This window comes from Manis pentadactyla, chromosome 5 (assembly GCF_030020395.1).
Source record: "Manis pentadactyla isolate mManPen7 chromosome 5, mManPen7.hap1, whole genome shotgun sequence".
Taxonomy (NCBI): domain Eukaryota; kingdom Metazoa; phylum Chordata; class Mammalia; order Pholidota; family Manidae; genus Manis; species Manis pentadactyla.
In genome coordinates this window covers 102,621,970-102,638,525 of record NC_080023.1, presented here as the reverse complement: position 1 = coordinate 102,638,525, position 16,556 = coordinate 102,621,970, and the positions used below count along the sequence as shown (strand labels likewise).

General features: G+C 37.1%; 1 protein-coding gene across 7 annotated transcripts in view; it reads left to right on the top strand.

Moving 5' to 3' along the window:
* PRDM5 (PR/SET domain 5) overlaps positions 1-16,556 on the top strand; it is a 241,328-nt gene that overhangs the window by 209,465 nt on the left and 15,307 nt on the right. For 5 of the 7 annotated variants that reach the window (XM_057502577.1, XM_036922984.2, XM_057502578.1 and 2 more), the window contains one exon: positions 10,576-10,680. The exons of 1 other annotated variant lie outside the window; for it this stretch is intronic. In XM_057502577.1, the coding sequence (XP_057358560.1) occupies positions 10,576-10,680 (105 nt within the window). Of the gene's footprint in view, positions 1-10,575; positions 10,681-16,556 lie in introns of those variants that run through there. One more of the 7 variants, XR_005032232.2, reaches the window with a different exon arrangement.

Here is a 16,556-nt window from a genome sequence, read left to right as displayed (position 1 = left end):
TAAACTTACCAAATTTGCAACATTGCTTAACAATTAAATGAAAAAATCCTTAGAAGTTCCTAGCACTTTGCCAGCCAGCCTGAAGTAGGCGGTCTGTTAATATGCACAGTAATGCTGAGGTTAAAAGAGGAGGATGAGGAGGAGAAATAGCAGTTATCGTTGCTGTTGTAATTATTGTTATTATTACAGTTATACTTGAGAGGGTGGTAAACCAGAAGAGAAGCTCTCGCTTCCTGCTGCACAGTGGAAGCACCTTGGGGGCTTTTCAAAATGCCAGGGCCTGGCCATCAGATGAGCTCCATCAGTTCCTCTGGGAGTAGGGCCCACACATCAATATTTTAAAAAGATTCCCTGAAGATTCAGATGTGTAGACAGGGATGAACCCCGCTGGGCTGGAGATGAGGTAAGGGAGCTAGGTATGGTCAGCTTGCCTCACTACTACAAGTGGGCCAGTTTGAGTCACCCAGGTAGCCCCAGAGAAACAAGGTTTCTGAGCTAATTTGGGTGATTCTTCATTTGCTTTATGCAAGACAAGCTCTTCTGTCACCTCTGTGTAAGCGACAGGACTTTCTTCCAGCTGTTTCTCTTACACGCATTATTCTGTGGGCCTCAAGGGTAGATTAATTAAAAAGGGACTGAAGCCTTCTTGTTTCTATTTCAAGTCTCTATACAACACTTCAATATAAAAATTGTATTCTATTTACTGTGGTTATTTTTAGTTTCCTATATGTGAATTGTGCTATTCATTTCCTAGTTTATGGAAAGTGTGTTTTCCATTAGCTGCAATGCAAAATCAATTATGGATGTGTTATGCAGAAACCTGCTTTAAATATTCTGGCTTTCTGTAGGCTTTCTAATTTTTAGGTGCATTGTTTACTAGGCCCTGGGTATGTTTTGTCATATGTTGAAAGATCACACTGGCTATAAAAATAAGATAATGAATAAAAAGTCACAAAAGCTGTGAACATCTGTAAAAGAGGTTTTCTAGGCAAGGCTGCTCGTTAGAGGGAAACTTGGTGCATTTTGATTGTATGCAGCTGGTGGCACATGCACTCTCAGAAATGGGGCCCTTAAGGGGAGCTGCTAGATATATGGCACACTGTACTGTGGGCCGGAGATCTGTCCCCTTAACTGTGCATAAGAGCTACCCGTGGGGCCACATCCACAAACCCTCCTCTAAATTCTACCTGCAGTTTTGTTGAGAATTGGATGTTTTATAGAACTGGATAGTCATCTTTTGGTCACAGAGCCAGTCTTACTAAGAGAATTAGTTGGCTCCTAGGAAAGTGGAAAAATGTAGAAATATCAACATGGGCTTCACAGTCTTCACCACACTGAGGAGCACACGCCACAGCTGACCACTGGTCAGTGGTCAGGCCACAACAGGACTCTGCTTGGAGCTCTCTTTTATTGTTGGAAGATCTCTCATGTCAAGTAACACATGAGGTACAGATGCTGACCCAGTTATACAAATGACCCCATTATGCAAGAGCACAAGAAAGTCCCTGCTCTGGGCACATATTTGAGTGAGTAACCCGGGCTGGGAGAGAGATAGGAGTGGGGCTTCTGGAATCTGCTCACCCGGCTGCGTTTCTGTGGCTGACAGTGGGGCCAATCACTGAAGCTCTGGTGAGTCTCTGAGCAGGCATTCCTGAGACAGTATTTCTAACTTCTGAGAAGATTTCATATTTATACAATCCATCTTTCTGGTATCAAAAATCGTTCCCCTAAAGAAAGACGAGATCTTTGAGGCAGAAAGAGAATGGCGATGTTTAAATTTTAGAATATCATGAAAGCAATTTTTAAAATTTATTTTGACTTTTTATAAGGAAAACTTCAAAACTACAAAACTACAGAAGCATAGAGAATAGGATAATGACTCCCCATGTACCTCAACCTAGGTTCAACAAATATTCTTTTTCCATTAACCTCCCCTCTAGTCCCAGCCATAAAACTTGGAATTTTTAAATATATAACATTAAAATGATATTAATTCAAGGTTTAGGTGTAATTCTGATGGTAGGTATCCTTTATGTAAGGTGTATTATAGAATTTATTCACCTAAATGATGGTAAAACTGAATCATGGGCATCTATGTTCAAAGACATTTTTATTCCAGACTTGTGCTATTCAAAATGTGGCTCAATGAAACAGTGCCAGCCCACAAACTCTTTGTTTCTGGTCTGTGATGAGACAAATATTGAAATTGTGAGCAAGTGTTTGGAACTTCTACAGCATCTTGGCACTGCTGCACATCAAAGTACATGATCATTTTTTTTGTAATTCATTTTTATATTTCACAAAAGTATCAGAAGCACACTGGGAAAAACATTATCTTTCACTACAGATAGTATGAGAAGCACTCTTCTGTATAGTGCTTCTGTGATCTTGTCTCCCAGGGGACATTTGGCAATATCTGGAGATATTTTGAGTCATCACAGTTTGGGAATAAACTTGGAGGGGAGCAGGTTGTGCTACTGACATCTAGTGGGTGTACAGGACAGCTCCCCAAAACGAAGAACTATATGGTCCTAAAATCAATAGTGCTGAGGTTGAGAAACCCTGCTCTAGACCACAATGGCGGGTTCAGCCTGCTTTGTACCTTGTCTAATTTGACAAATGGGTCTTGCCAGAGCACAGGTTGGAAAGAGCCTAAGACTGTATGTGGCTGTTCCTATACTAGCGGCTCCATGTTCTGCTTTGGAAATTAGTGAGACATTTTTGCACATGGACAAGGTTGAGGATTAAATGACTTTGCCCCAGAACCTTTAAAAATGTAATGCTGCTGTTAGTCACTGCATGCCCGTTTCATCTCTACCAAAGTTTGTAGTGTGTCTAACAGGAGAAAGTCAACCCTACTGTAGTAGCAGCTGAGAAAATGGGAAACTAGAAACTTGTAAAATTTGTGTTTATTTAGAAATTTCGTATTTAAGAAATTCATACCAAATCTCTGCTTTATGGGGTTTTAAGATTTTCTTTTAAATTTAGAACTAGGAAATGATCATCCAGAAAAAGTCATTGTCTTTCTGAACTCTAATAGGATAAATATTAATAGCTAAAAGATACTTTAATCAAGGAAAAGTAATCAAGTGAAATTATTTGGAACAAAAGATAACTTTATATCGTAAGACGTGTGTGTGTGTGTGTGTGTGTATGTGTGTGTGTGTGTGTGTATCTCTGTGTATGTACGTGAAAGAGAGAGAGAAACAAAGAGACTTATTTCCACATCTGATTCCTGTTTAGAGTTTCTTCTCACATTGTATTGGATATCCAAGTTGCTCACATGGAAGTTATTTCATTAATAGAGTGTACACTCTGGCCTTGTTGCAGCTTTGAGCAAGACAAATAGAGAAAAGGTTTGTCTATCAAGAGTATTCCCACAAGATATAACAACCAAGCAGCTAGTGTTTTGCTCACAAGTTGAACCCTCTCCTAGGTAAACTCTGTTTATATATACTCACAGTACCACAGGCTGACAGTCATTACCATGCTTACCAGCCCACCTTTAGTCTTAATTGCTCACTAATTTTCCTTTAATTTTACACTGCTGTCAGTAAAGAACATTTATCAATCATCATTCTGTAACTTCCTGATACCACTTACCTTGACCTCTGACTGTAAGAAAAAAAGCTCATTTGTTTTATTTTCTGTGTCTATTTGATTATGGCATAACATGAAAACTGTAGGGAATCTTCCCATTACAGATCAGTGTGTGTAATGTATCTGATCTGTCCTGTCTTTGGTAGTCTGTGTAGTGGGGGACATGCTTCCTTACCTCCGGGCAGGCAATCCTTGACAAAAACTAAGAGTAAGCTGTAATAAATCTCTATTTTAAAGAATTTCAGTCCTTAGCTCCCTCTAATATGTATTAAAAGTGTAATTTTGTTCCTACAGAGCCTTCTCAAATGATCGAGATTATTATTGCAGTTTATGTTGGCAAAAAATGTAACACTTGAAGTTATGGTTCTTTTACGTAGATGGGCATTAGCAGCACAAAAATATGACTTTTTATTAGCTACATCACAAGGTGCAGCACATAGAGCTCTATTAATCCTACCTTCTGTATGAATTCTGCCAAATGCTGTTTGATTAAACCTAGACTGATTAGACTACTGATTAATTCTGCCTTGATAGATTACACAGTTTAACTGACAAATAGATTGCTTCTGTTTAGTAATGGTTCCACAGTTATGATGACAAAGGACAAGCTATTTGTCAGTTAAACTGTGTAATCACTCAGAAACAGAATTAATCAAGAGCCAAATCATTTTGTCTCTAGTTAAATCCAGCTAATGAGTTAAAATGTGTAATTTATAGTACATATTTTACTCTGAAACTGAGTTATAAGCAATTTCCATAGTACTTCATTGAATCAGATTATGTGCCATATTAAAGATTTTGTCCCAGAGGAGAGAGAGAGGAAGAAAAGTAATGGAGTTAGGATGTGATTTTTGTTAAAATGGTGGTAGTGTGTGAGTTCTTTGTGGGGAAGGGGAGTGGGGCCTTCAGAAGTCCGGTGGTACCCACACTGGCTTACACATTCCAGCCATAGCAGCTGCAGATTCTTTTCAGTGTGTGCTTGGGAAGGTAGTAGGTAGCTGAGCCTCAGCTCTGCTGCCAAGCCTGACAGTAAGAACTCAAAGCCCATTATGGCTTCCTAAGCTTTCTTTGTCATGCCTCTTGCTGTGTCAACCACTATGTTATTACCTAGCCACCATCATCCTCAGGAAAGTTTATGGTAAGGGAAGGCAATAAAGTCTCTACTGAGTTATCTTGTACCCTTGCACACAGGCATAGATTCTTCTGGACTGGAAAGTTAGAAGTAAATATACTCAGGAATACTCTAAAGGCAACAAAGGTATTTCCACAATTTTCAGAGAAAGGGGCAGGAACAGGGGTAGGTATCTTTGTAATAATGTGCCTGTACCACTCAGCTTCTTGTGTGTACCCTACTCTGTTTGCCCTTCCCTTCACATGGCTTATTAGGAGTATGGGAAGAAATTAGTAAGAAAGTGGAATGAGGGTTTTCCTTCTGAGAAAGAAAATGCATTTACTTCCTCCTATTTCAGTTCATTTGGTTTTCCTAAATTTGAGGTGAGAGACTTACTCCTCTGGCTATAAAGCCTGTTTACTGGAGCAGGAATTCTCTAACACTTGCTTTCATACTATTCACTGTACACTGGAATCCCTTAAAGGGTGGGCATTAAACACCCCCCCAAGGAGCTCTGTTAGGCTGTGTGACCACTATCTGCCAGAAATTATATCCCGCTTTGTGATACCTTTGGCTAAAGTGTAAACTCTATATGCAATATCTAGGGATGAAGGGAACAGACAGACACTTGAAGGGAAACCAGCTTCTTCTTCTTATATTTCAGAATGGACTAAGGGCACAGAGAACCTTTCTTTCTAGATGGACATAGAAGTGATGGTGGAGTCCTTTGTGCACTTATCCTGGGGCAAAGACCCCAGGAAATCCCTGGCTTCAAACAGCTCTTGGTAGAGAAGACAGTCCAGGCAGATGCAGAATTAATCAAATGGGTCCCTCTTCAAACTGTGATTCTCAAACTTTTTGAATTGGAGACAACTTTCTGACATAAATTTCACGCCCCCCCCCCCCACTTTCCTGCCAACACGCACATAGAAGCACAAGTGCCTGGAAGAGAAGAACCTTTCAGTGTCTTTTATAGGAGAAAATAGGTAAGTAGGTAAATGAAGGTATAGTATAGTAAAATTTCAGTGACATTCATAAAAGTATATTGAGTTAATCACCAGTAGTATCTGTAAATATTTGAAAAATATGTGAGTGGGTGAATATGTATGTGTTTAAGACATTAAATAATGTCTTAAAAAATTCAATCCAAGCCAACACATACTACACATTTAGGTTTTAAAGGCTCTTGTGATAACTACAAAGTCCCTGTGTCCCACCAGGATATACTGGCTGCAATCTGTCCACGTATCCATATGGCATTCTCTAGAATATTACTCAGTATCTTCTAAGAGGAAATTTAGGAATAAGTGAGAGAGATATTCTTAATCAGTGGGGCTCAGACCTTCTTTTTCACTTCTTTGTCTTCCCTGAAACTTCCTCTGACTCTCTAGGATGCTATTCAGATAGTTGGGCCTGCCTTAGGTTCTTCTCTTCCAGGCACTTGCCTGTCATGGGTAGCTGCCGTAGTGAAGTGCCTCTTATTACTTCTTCACAAGGTCTGGTTTTACAGATAAATTGCAGAAAGAATCCTTTTTTCCTTTTCATATGTGTCATAGTGATACCTTTTATGTTTTTAAAATACCAATTTAAGTAAAACCTTTTAGATAGAATAAAAACTATAAACATTCCCAGCAACTCAAAGAAATTTCTGATTTAAATACTTAGAACAGCATTTCCTTTTCAAGTTTTTCAAAAGCTAGGCAATACTTGAAGAAATAATAGCTGCTAAAGGTAATACAATGTGTGAAAAGAGATTGTGTTTATTCAGACTAGAGGGAAAAAACAGTAAGCTTCATATTTCTTGGACTTATAAGAAAATACAATTATTTATTTTCTGTTGATTGTGAACAGTCACTTAAAATACGTCTTTCACTTCTTGGAAATGATGCGTACAGTGCCTTCTGGCAAAGAGGCCCACTATAAAATACCTGTCAATGCTGGATAAAATTTTAAAAATAGCAAATATCTGAACTTGTGAAAAGGCTAACAGTAAATCCAGGATGTAACAAACAAAGCTGAAGCTGAATGCCCAAGTAATAAGGTTCAGTTTGCAGCACTTTGCAGGCTGTTTACCAGTATGGGTAGAACCGAGACTTGGTTTTTAATGGTGATGGAAGAGGAGACAAGCTCTGGGCTCAGGTTATAGAGCAAGATGGAGCCACATCCCACTGTAATGCTAGAACCCCAGAAAGGCTATACTCAAAATGAAATTGGGACTAGAAATAATCTACCTTTGGCAAACAGATGTTCAGGACATTTAACTGTCTTGGGTAGCTGCTGGCCAGGGAAAGCATTCTCCCTAGAGTTTGTAACCACAGTCCTTCCCTCAAGTGTGTTTGGAGTTCAGACTTCAAATACTTGCCTGACCCGAAAATCCTAAAGCATGAAATAAACTTCAAATTGTTTTTGATTGATAGCATCCCAGAGTCATTGGCAGAAGCAAACACAAATGCTGTCTGGAGGGACCTACCCTCAACCTACAGGTCACAGGATTTTAACAGTTAAAGACCACCAAACATGAGCTCATGATTCCAAATTCCAGAAACACCTAAGGAAACAAGAGCCATGGGTAGGAGACAGGAGAAACCACAAATAGCAGAACTAGACTTCCAAAAACCTTAAGATAATGATTTATCAGAGAAAGAAAATTATTTAAGTGCCTAGAATATTTTTAAGTAGGTATAAGCAAAATGAGTAAAAATTAAGATTGTATCAAAAATTTAAACATAATTGACAAGAACAGAAACTTCTAGAAATCAAAAATATGATAATGGAAATTAAAAACTTAAATGAGTATCAAGTTATTTGTACCTGAAAAGAATGGATTAACTGATTCTAAAGGAACTACATACATTGCAATACAAAGAATTAGAAATGGTAAAGAGGTTAAAAGACATAAAAATAGAATCCATTACACATCTAATTGGATTTGTAGATTTTCATTCAATAACAAATAGACAAAGACATTTTCAATCAAATAAAAACAGAATTTACCCCCAATAGATCCTTGGAAGGCCAAATATGTAAGAAAGCAGGAAAAGTAAAGGAATTGTTAATCATGTGTAAAGCTAAGACACTGATTATATAAAATAATAGTGATTCCATATTTAGCATTAAAATTCAAGGTGCAAATAAAGTACTGCTATATATAACATGTAAGACAGGAACTTTCTATAGGACATGGGAGGAAGAAAAATGTATAGAAAACTTTGGATTTTGTTAAATGTACATGGTAAAAAAATTTAAGGGTAACCACTGAAAGGATAAAATAGAGTTCATAACTTCTATAATACAGAAGGGAAAGTGATCAAAACATACAAGAAAACATGGGGGAAAACATAAAACAAGCTAAAAGCTATGTCAAAATTTAGAAATATATTTGAATATATTAATAAATTAATAAATATTAAAAGGTGATACTAATTACATTACATATTTAATGTGATGATAATTGTATTCTAGTATAATAAATTGGTAAATGGTAATAAATATTAGTATCACTAATAAAAACTTGCTTTCTTTAAAAATGTTACATAAATTTCTAAGTTTGGATTTAAAAAACCCAGTTGTATGCTCTTTACAAGAGATGCTTTTCATACCTAAGGTTAGAAACTGAAAGTAAAAAGATGGCCATACCAGCAAACAGTAATTAAATTTATTTTATTTTTTGCCTCTTTTTAAAAAAACTGTGATATAATTGATATATAACATTGGGTAAACTTGTGGTGTGCAAGTGTTGATTTGCTACATTTATATATTGCAATATGATTACCACCATAGTGTTAGCTGACACCACCATCATATCACAATTTCTTTTTCTTATTGTGCGAACATTTAAGATCTAATCTCTTAGCAACTCTGAATACTGTATACCACAGTATTGATGACTGTAATCGCAATGGCATGCACTAGATCTCCAACATTTATTCAACCTCTAACTAAAAATTTGTTCCCTGTGACCATCTTCTCAATTCCCCTAACCCTAAGCAAAGACTAATTTTTTAAATTAATACATTAATATTTTATATAATAGTAAATTAAAATTAAAAAGTTAATTTTAAGATAAAAAAGATTATTACAGATAAAGGAGGTCACTTTGAAATGATAAAAGGTCCTATTTAACATAACATACTAGTTTTCCCATTTTCCATAACATTATAGGAATATAATAGTTTTAAACTTATATACACTCAAAATGTACTTAATGTGAGTCTCAAAATTTGTAAAATACAGTGATAAAATTACAAAAATACACTGGATATATTGGAGTATAAAATGGTTTCTTCACTTGTAGAACGATTTGGCCATTCCTAGAAAAGGTGCAATCCCACTTCTAGATGCACATACTACAGGGAATTACACTCATCCGTGTTAGTGTACATATGTAAGAATATTCAGAGAGCATTACTTGTAAGAGTGAAAAACTGGAAAAAACTAAGCTATTCATCATTGGAGGATGTATATAGGCAAATTGTGGTATAGCCATTGAATGTAATACTATATAGCATTAAAAATGAATGAGTAGGAGCAACATGTGTCCACAAAATGAAAGTGGGGAACTATAAGCTCCTAAAGATAATGTTGAGCAAAAATAAGTTTCAAAAGAACTCACAAAGAATTCATACAGTATGATACTATTTGCATCATTTTAAAAGGCAAAGTAATACTAGGTCTTCCTTAGCGATCCATCCATACCTGTTCAGTAAAAATGCAGAGAAAGGCAAGGGCATGCCAAGCACCATATCCAGAATGGTGGTCACCTCTGAGGAGATGGGAGGGTGCTGCCATTAGGGTGTGGTGGGTGCACTGAGAGGGACCCCTTTGCTGGTGATGTTTGATATCTTAAGTGAACTCGTGGGCACACATATGTCTGCTTGGTTATTTACATACCATTTTGTAGGTCTGAAAATTTATATAATATTCTTTAAAATACTAAGCAAATATAAGTAGAACTTGTCTGCATAACATGAAATTAAAAACATATATATATATATATAAATGCTACCTAAATCCAAAAAAGCTTTTATAACAATATTTTTGTATATTTGAAAGAATATCTGATTGCAAGTTTGCTTTAAACAAATCTTTTTATTGATGCACTATTAAGTAATTTTTAATGAACAATGGACCAATGTTAATTACTTTGCAATTCATCCCAATCTAAAAAGTTGGTGATATAAGTTCCTGGTATGAAAGATGGTTAAGGAATATGCAAATTTTTTTTCTTTTCCATTGGAAATACTGCTTTTCCTTAAGAGTCTGTGACCAACAGTAAAAGAAGCCTCATTTAAAAAATTATTTAGATTTTATAAAAGCACACCCTACTTAGAAAAAACGATAGGACAGAAGAAATGAAAACACTTAAATCACAGTTGAGCTTCAGCTTTCTAAATTTACCCCCAAAATCTGTTGAAAATTTGGTTCTGAAGTTCTCATTCCCAGATGGGAAACAATTTGCACCACCTAAATCAGAAGTCCCAAACTTTCTTGGTCCATGATGCCCATAGTCTCTCAGGAAACTTTTTGGCACCCTGAGACCAAAAGAGAACCTAAGAGTTCAGTTCATTAAATAGTTAGATCACAGAAATCATTCAGAATTCAGCTTTGCAAAGATACGACTTCATGGAAGGAAATGTAGTGCAATCTAGTGTTGGAACTGGGAATTACCTTGAGTCAGTAGTTTTCAAACTGTCCCATAGATGTTGCGTACTGCTGTTTCCTCTGAAAATTTAAAATAACTTAGGGCACCGGTGTGCATTTGCTGCCACACCCTGCAGAACTAGATAACATACCCACCCACAGACACCTTAATAAGGGCTCTGCAGTCACTCACATTCATGATGATCTCTTTTCACTGACTCTAGGAGAAGCCATACAAGTGCTCTGAGTGCAGCAAGGCCTTCAGCCAGAAGCGAGGCCTGGATGAGCACAGGAGGACACACACGGGAGAAAAGCCTTTTCAGTGTGATGTGAGTTTGGCTTTTTTTTCTTTCCCTAGTGCCCTGCAAAAACAGGAGATAGGTGTGCGAGTGTGTGTGAGCATGCATGCACATCTGTGTGTCTGTGTGTGTAGGTATGAGTATGTTGTGTTTTGCAGTGCTGGTTGTGCCTATTAATGTCTTGGTCTGTTTGTACCTTTTGATTGCATAATCCATATAACTACATCGTAGTAATTTTATTCATCCTGGTTTACTGGCAGTAAATAAACTCTGATTTGCCTTAAGACATGCTTGCACCCTGTTTTAATGCAACTCAGTTGTTCTTCCAGGGTATAAATGTGGATAATCTTAGGCAGCTTTCATGTGTCTGCCCATCTTTGAGAAGTTAATGACAGTTAAACCAGAGATTAACTGATCATAGATACTATTTACTTTGTTAGAGTCAAACAATGAATTTCTAAAATATGCATGAATTTGTTTAACACTACTGTTAATTGTTAAGATTTTCTCCTTATGGTATTTGAATTGAAATGAAATTATTATCATAGTTTACATTATTTATGAAAGAAAAAATACTACCATTGTCAGTAAATTAATCAGAGCATTGATTACTTTAGGAAAAATGTTTTTTTGATGAACAGTGTCACCGTTCTCCTGTGTAAGATGGACAATTGACAGAAAATTGATGCAGATGTTAGGAAAAACACTTGGATGCTTAATTCTGATATGAGAAAAGCCAAAAGAGTATTACTGTAGCTCAGTGTAAGAAGAAACATTAAAGTTGTAATGTGTGAAGTTGCACCGTTCAGAATTCTCTTTAAATGTTGAGGGAAACTCAAGTACCTCCCACTGGCATATCCCAACGGATGACGTGTGGGGGGAGCAGTCCACATGAGAGGAAACTCACAAACACAAGATGTTTTTTTTGTCCTTTCATGAAACTGGTGGAGAGGTTAAGGCAATAATGTACTCCCAGTGGGCCTACTCATAAAAATACCTTTATCAACAATCAACTTTTTTAAGGAAAGAACTACTTGTAGAGAAAGAAATGTACACATACAGAGCTCTGTCCTGAACTGAAGGTACAGCCCCAGCTTAATAATTTCAGTTGGTTTAATTCATTGATGCTTTTATTGAAAGCATTTTCTTAAGGGCAAAACCTATTTAAGTTATTTAACTGTACAACTACACAAATACCTGTAATTAAGTATTAACTGTGTTATAGTGGTCATCTTCCTACCATTGTTCTCTACCTGACTTTTTTTAGTCTGAGTATTTTTGTTGACTACTTCCTTGGATAAGCTGGACAATGATGTTATTTTTAACAACTATAATATTATAAGCATGATTTTTTTCTATCTACTTCTATCATGTGTTCCAAATTCTCTGATCCTTAACTGCAGCCCAGACTAATCTACTGAGTAGGTATCCAAGTTACTGCCTCTGAAACTTCCCTGATTCAGTCTGCTCAGTAGAGTACAAGCTGTGTCTTTTCCAAAATCTTATCCCTTAACCTACTCATTCCAGATAGAAGCCATCCTTTCTCAGCCCACTTCTAATCTCTCTCCCTAAATAGCTCTCTAATCCATTACTTCCTCTCAGTTTCCATTCCCACTAGTGGTACATAGCCTGGACCTGCACTGTTCTTATTCATCTAATCTCCAATGTTTGTGTACTCCACCCTATCATGGTGTTTTTTTAAAAATTGAGGTATCTAATCTCCAATGTTTGTGTACTCTACCCTACCATGGTGTTTTTTCAAAAACTGAGGTAAAAGTAATACAACATAAAATTAACCATTTTAAAGTGAACTATTCAGTGACCTTTTGTACATTGACAAGTATAGTACAACCATTATCTCTATCTGGTTCCAAAACACTTTATTGTCCCAAAATAAAATTCCATACCCATTAGACAGTTATTCCCCATTTTTTCCAGACTCTGGAAATCCCAATCTTCTTCTATTTCTATGGATTTACCTATTCTAGGTATTTCATATAAATTAATCATACAAAATATGACGTTTTGTGATGGCCTTCTTTCACTTAACATAATGTTTTCAAGGTTCATCTATATTGTAGCATATATCAGCACATCATTTCTTTTTATGGCTGAGTGATAGTCCATTGTATGTTATATACCACTGCTTATTTATACATTTATCCACTGATGAGCATTTGGGTTGTTTCTAGCTTTTGGCTATCAATCGATAGTGCTATGAAGAACATGTGTATATAAATAGAGTACCTGTTCAATTTCTGGGGATATTTACCTAGGAATGGAATTGCTGTGTCATATGGTGATTCTGTTTTTGACTTTCGGAGAAACTGCCATACTGCTTTTCATAGTAACTGCAGCATTTTGTATTCCCACCAGCAATGCACAAGAATTACCATTTCTCTGCATCATTGTCAACACTTGTTCTTTTTCATTTTTTTTTTTATATAATTATTTTTTATTGAAGGGTAGTTGACACACAGTATTACATTACATTAGTTTCAAGTGTACAACACAGTGGTAGAACATTTATATACATAATTCTAGGTTCCAGCTATCACCCTACCAAGCTGTTACAATATCTTGACTATATTCCTTATGCTATACATTACATCCCGGTTACTTATTTATTTTACCATTGGAAGTCCGTCCTTTTTTTTTTTTTTTTTGTGAGGGCATCTCTCATATTTATTGATCAAATGGTTGTTAACGACAATAAAATTCTGTATAGGGGAGTCAATGCTCAATGCACAATCATTAATCCACCCCAAGCCTAATTTTCGTCAGTCTCCAATCTTCTGAGGCATAACAAACAAGTTCTTACATGTAGAACAAATTCTTACATAATGAATAAGTTACATAGTGAACAGTACAAGGGCAGTCATCACAGAAACTTTCGTTTTTCCTCATGCATTATGAACTCTAAACAGTCAGTTCAAATATGAATACTCATTTGGTTTTTATACTTGATTTATATGTGGATACCACATTTCTCTCTTTATTATTATTATTTTTAATAAAATGCTGAAGTGGTAGGTAGATACAAGATAAAGGTAGAAAACATAGTTTAGTGTTGTAAGAGAGCAAATGTAGATGATCAGGTGTGTGCCTGTAGACTATGTGTTAATCCAAGCTAGACCAGGGCAATAAAACATCCACGTATGCAGAAGATTTCTCTCAGAACAGGGGGGGTGAGGTTCTAAGCCTCACCTCTGTTGATCCCCAATTTCTCACCTGATGGTCCCCCTGCGACTGTGCCTGTCTTAGGTTGTTCCTCCCTTGAGGAATCTTATCCATCTCTGCCTAACCAGTCATCTTCCGGGGCCATACAGGGAAATGTGAAGTTGGTAAGTGAGAGGGAAGCCTTATTGTTTGAAAAGGTTAGCTTTTTACTTCTTTGCATATTTATGCCCTGTGGCTTCTATGCTCAGCATTTGTCTTGAGGTATCTTTACCACTTGGAAGAATTATGATACTCGGTAAATTTGATATGAGGCACGAATTCTATTTAAGGGTTGTAATTAGGAAGGAAGAAGAAAAGCTATAGAAGTAGCAGGCGGAAGAAAACATGGGAAGATTGATTATTTCTTTGACATATCTTCTTGTAGAGTAACTTCAGCATATATAGGTTTTAAGCTACTACTTAAATTGCGCACACACATTAACATAATAGGAGTATAGTTACATAACCAAAGCATATCTGTAATTACCAGCCATCTCCAGTGAAACCAAGAAAACCAGTTAGGCACCTTAGGCATTTGTGAAAACTTATCTATGATATGGTGGATATTGTCCAACTGAACTTGAACAGTCTGAGAGAAATCAGACAAATTAAAACAACCCATTCCTGGGGACTGTTCACATGCCATATGTTCTTTTAACAGTAAATAGTCTGTAGTTGTAAGAGTTTGGAGCGCTACAATTTGCACTTCTCCAAATTCTTGGTTGAGTTCCAACAGTATAGATCCAGTCAAATTTGTTGTTTTACTGTATGCACAGGCCAGCTTAGATATCTCCTTCCTCATTCCCATGGCAAGTCCAGGAGCTGGTGGGATGAGTGCATCTACAGCTGTAGCAGTGCGTGGATCTTTGTTGGGGTTTTCTGATGATCATCTTCTGGCATGAGTCTTCCAGAGAGTGCAGATGTTGGAAGTTCTTTTTCATATCGTATCTTAGTTCATTTTCGGGGTAACCCAATTAGGCTTTGATCCTCTGTATAAACACAAACAGACCCTTTGCCTACACTTTTATATGCCCTTTATACCCTTGTGTAGAACTCGTTGGAGGTTACCACACAGGAACTGCCCTTTTTTTTTTTTTTGCTTTGTTTTTGGTATCACTAATCTACACTTACATGACGAATATTATGTTTACTAGGCTCTCCCCTATACCAGGTGTCCCCTATAAACCCCTTTACAGTCACTGTCCATCAGCATAGCAAAATGTTGTAGAATCACTACTTGCCTTCTCTGTGTTGTACAGCCCTCCCTTTTCTCCTACCCCCCATGCATGTTAATCTTAATACCCCCCTACTTCTCCCCCCCTTATCCCTCCCTACCCACCCATCCTCCCCAGTCCCTTTCCCTTTGGTACCTGTTAGTCCATTCTTGAGTTCTGTGATTCTGCTGCTGTTTTGTTCCTTCAGTTTTTCCTTTGTTCTTATACTCCACAGATGAGTGAAATCATTTGGTATTTCTCTTTCTCCGCTTGGCTTGTTTCACTGAGCATAATACCCTCCAGCTCCATCCATGTTGCTGCAAATGATTGGATTTGCCCTTTTCTTATGGCTGAGTAGTATTCCATTGTGTATATGTACCACATCTTCTTTATCCATTCATCTATCCATGGACATTTAGGTTGCTTCCAATTCTTGGCTATTGTAAATAGTGCTGCAATAAACATAGGGGTGCATCTGTCTTTCTCAAACTTGATTGCTGCGTTCTTAGGGTAAATTCCTAGGAGTGCAATTCCTGGGTCAAATGGTAAGTATGTTTTGAGCATTTTGATGTACCTCCATACTGCTTTCCACAATGGTTGAACTAACTTACATTCCCACCAGCAGTGTAGGAGGGTTCCCCTTTCTCCACAGCCTCGCCAACATTTGTTGTTGTTTGTCTTTTGGATGGCAGCCATCCTTACTGGTGTGAGGTGATACCTCATTGTAGTTTTAATTTGCATTTCTCTGATAATTAGCAATGTGGAGCATCTTTTCATGTGTCTGTTGGCCATCTGTATTTCTTTTTTGGAGAACTGTCTGTTCAGTTCCTCTGCCCATTTTTTAATTGGGTTATTTGTTTTTTGTTTGTTGAGGCGTGTGAGCTCCTTATATATTCTGGACGTCAAGCCTTTATCGGATGTGTCATTTTCAAATATATTCTCCCATACTGTAGGGATCCTTCTTGTTCTATTGATGGTGTCTTTTGCTGTACAGAAGCTTTTCAGCTTAATATAGTCCCACTTACTCATTTTTGCTGTTGTTTTCCTTGCCCGGGGAGATATGTTCAAGAAGAGGTCACTCATGTTTATGTCTAAGAGGTTTTTGCCTATGTTTTCTTCCAAGAGTTTAATGGTTTCATGGCTTACATTCAGGTCTTTGATCCATTTTGAGTTTACTTTTGTACATGGGGTTAGACAATGGTCCAGTTTCATTCTGCTACATGTAGCTGTCCAGTTTTGCCAGCACCACCTGTTGAAGAGACTGTCATTTCGCCATTGTATGTCCATGGCTCCTTTATCAAATATTAATTGACCATATATGTCTGGGTTAATGTCTGGATTCTCTAGTCTGTTCCATTGGTCTGTGGCTCTGCTCTTGTGCCAGTACCAAATTGTCTTGATTACTATGGCTTTATAGTAGAGCTTGAAGTTGGGGAGTGAGATCCCCCCTACTTTATTCTTCTTTCTCAGGAT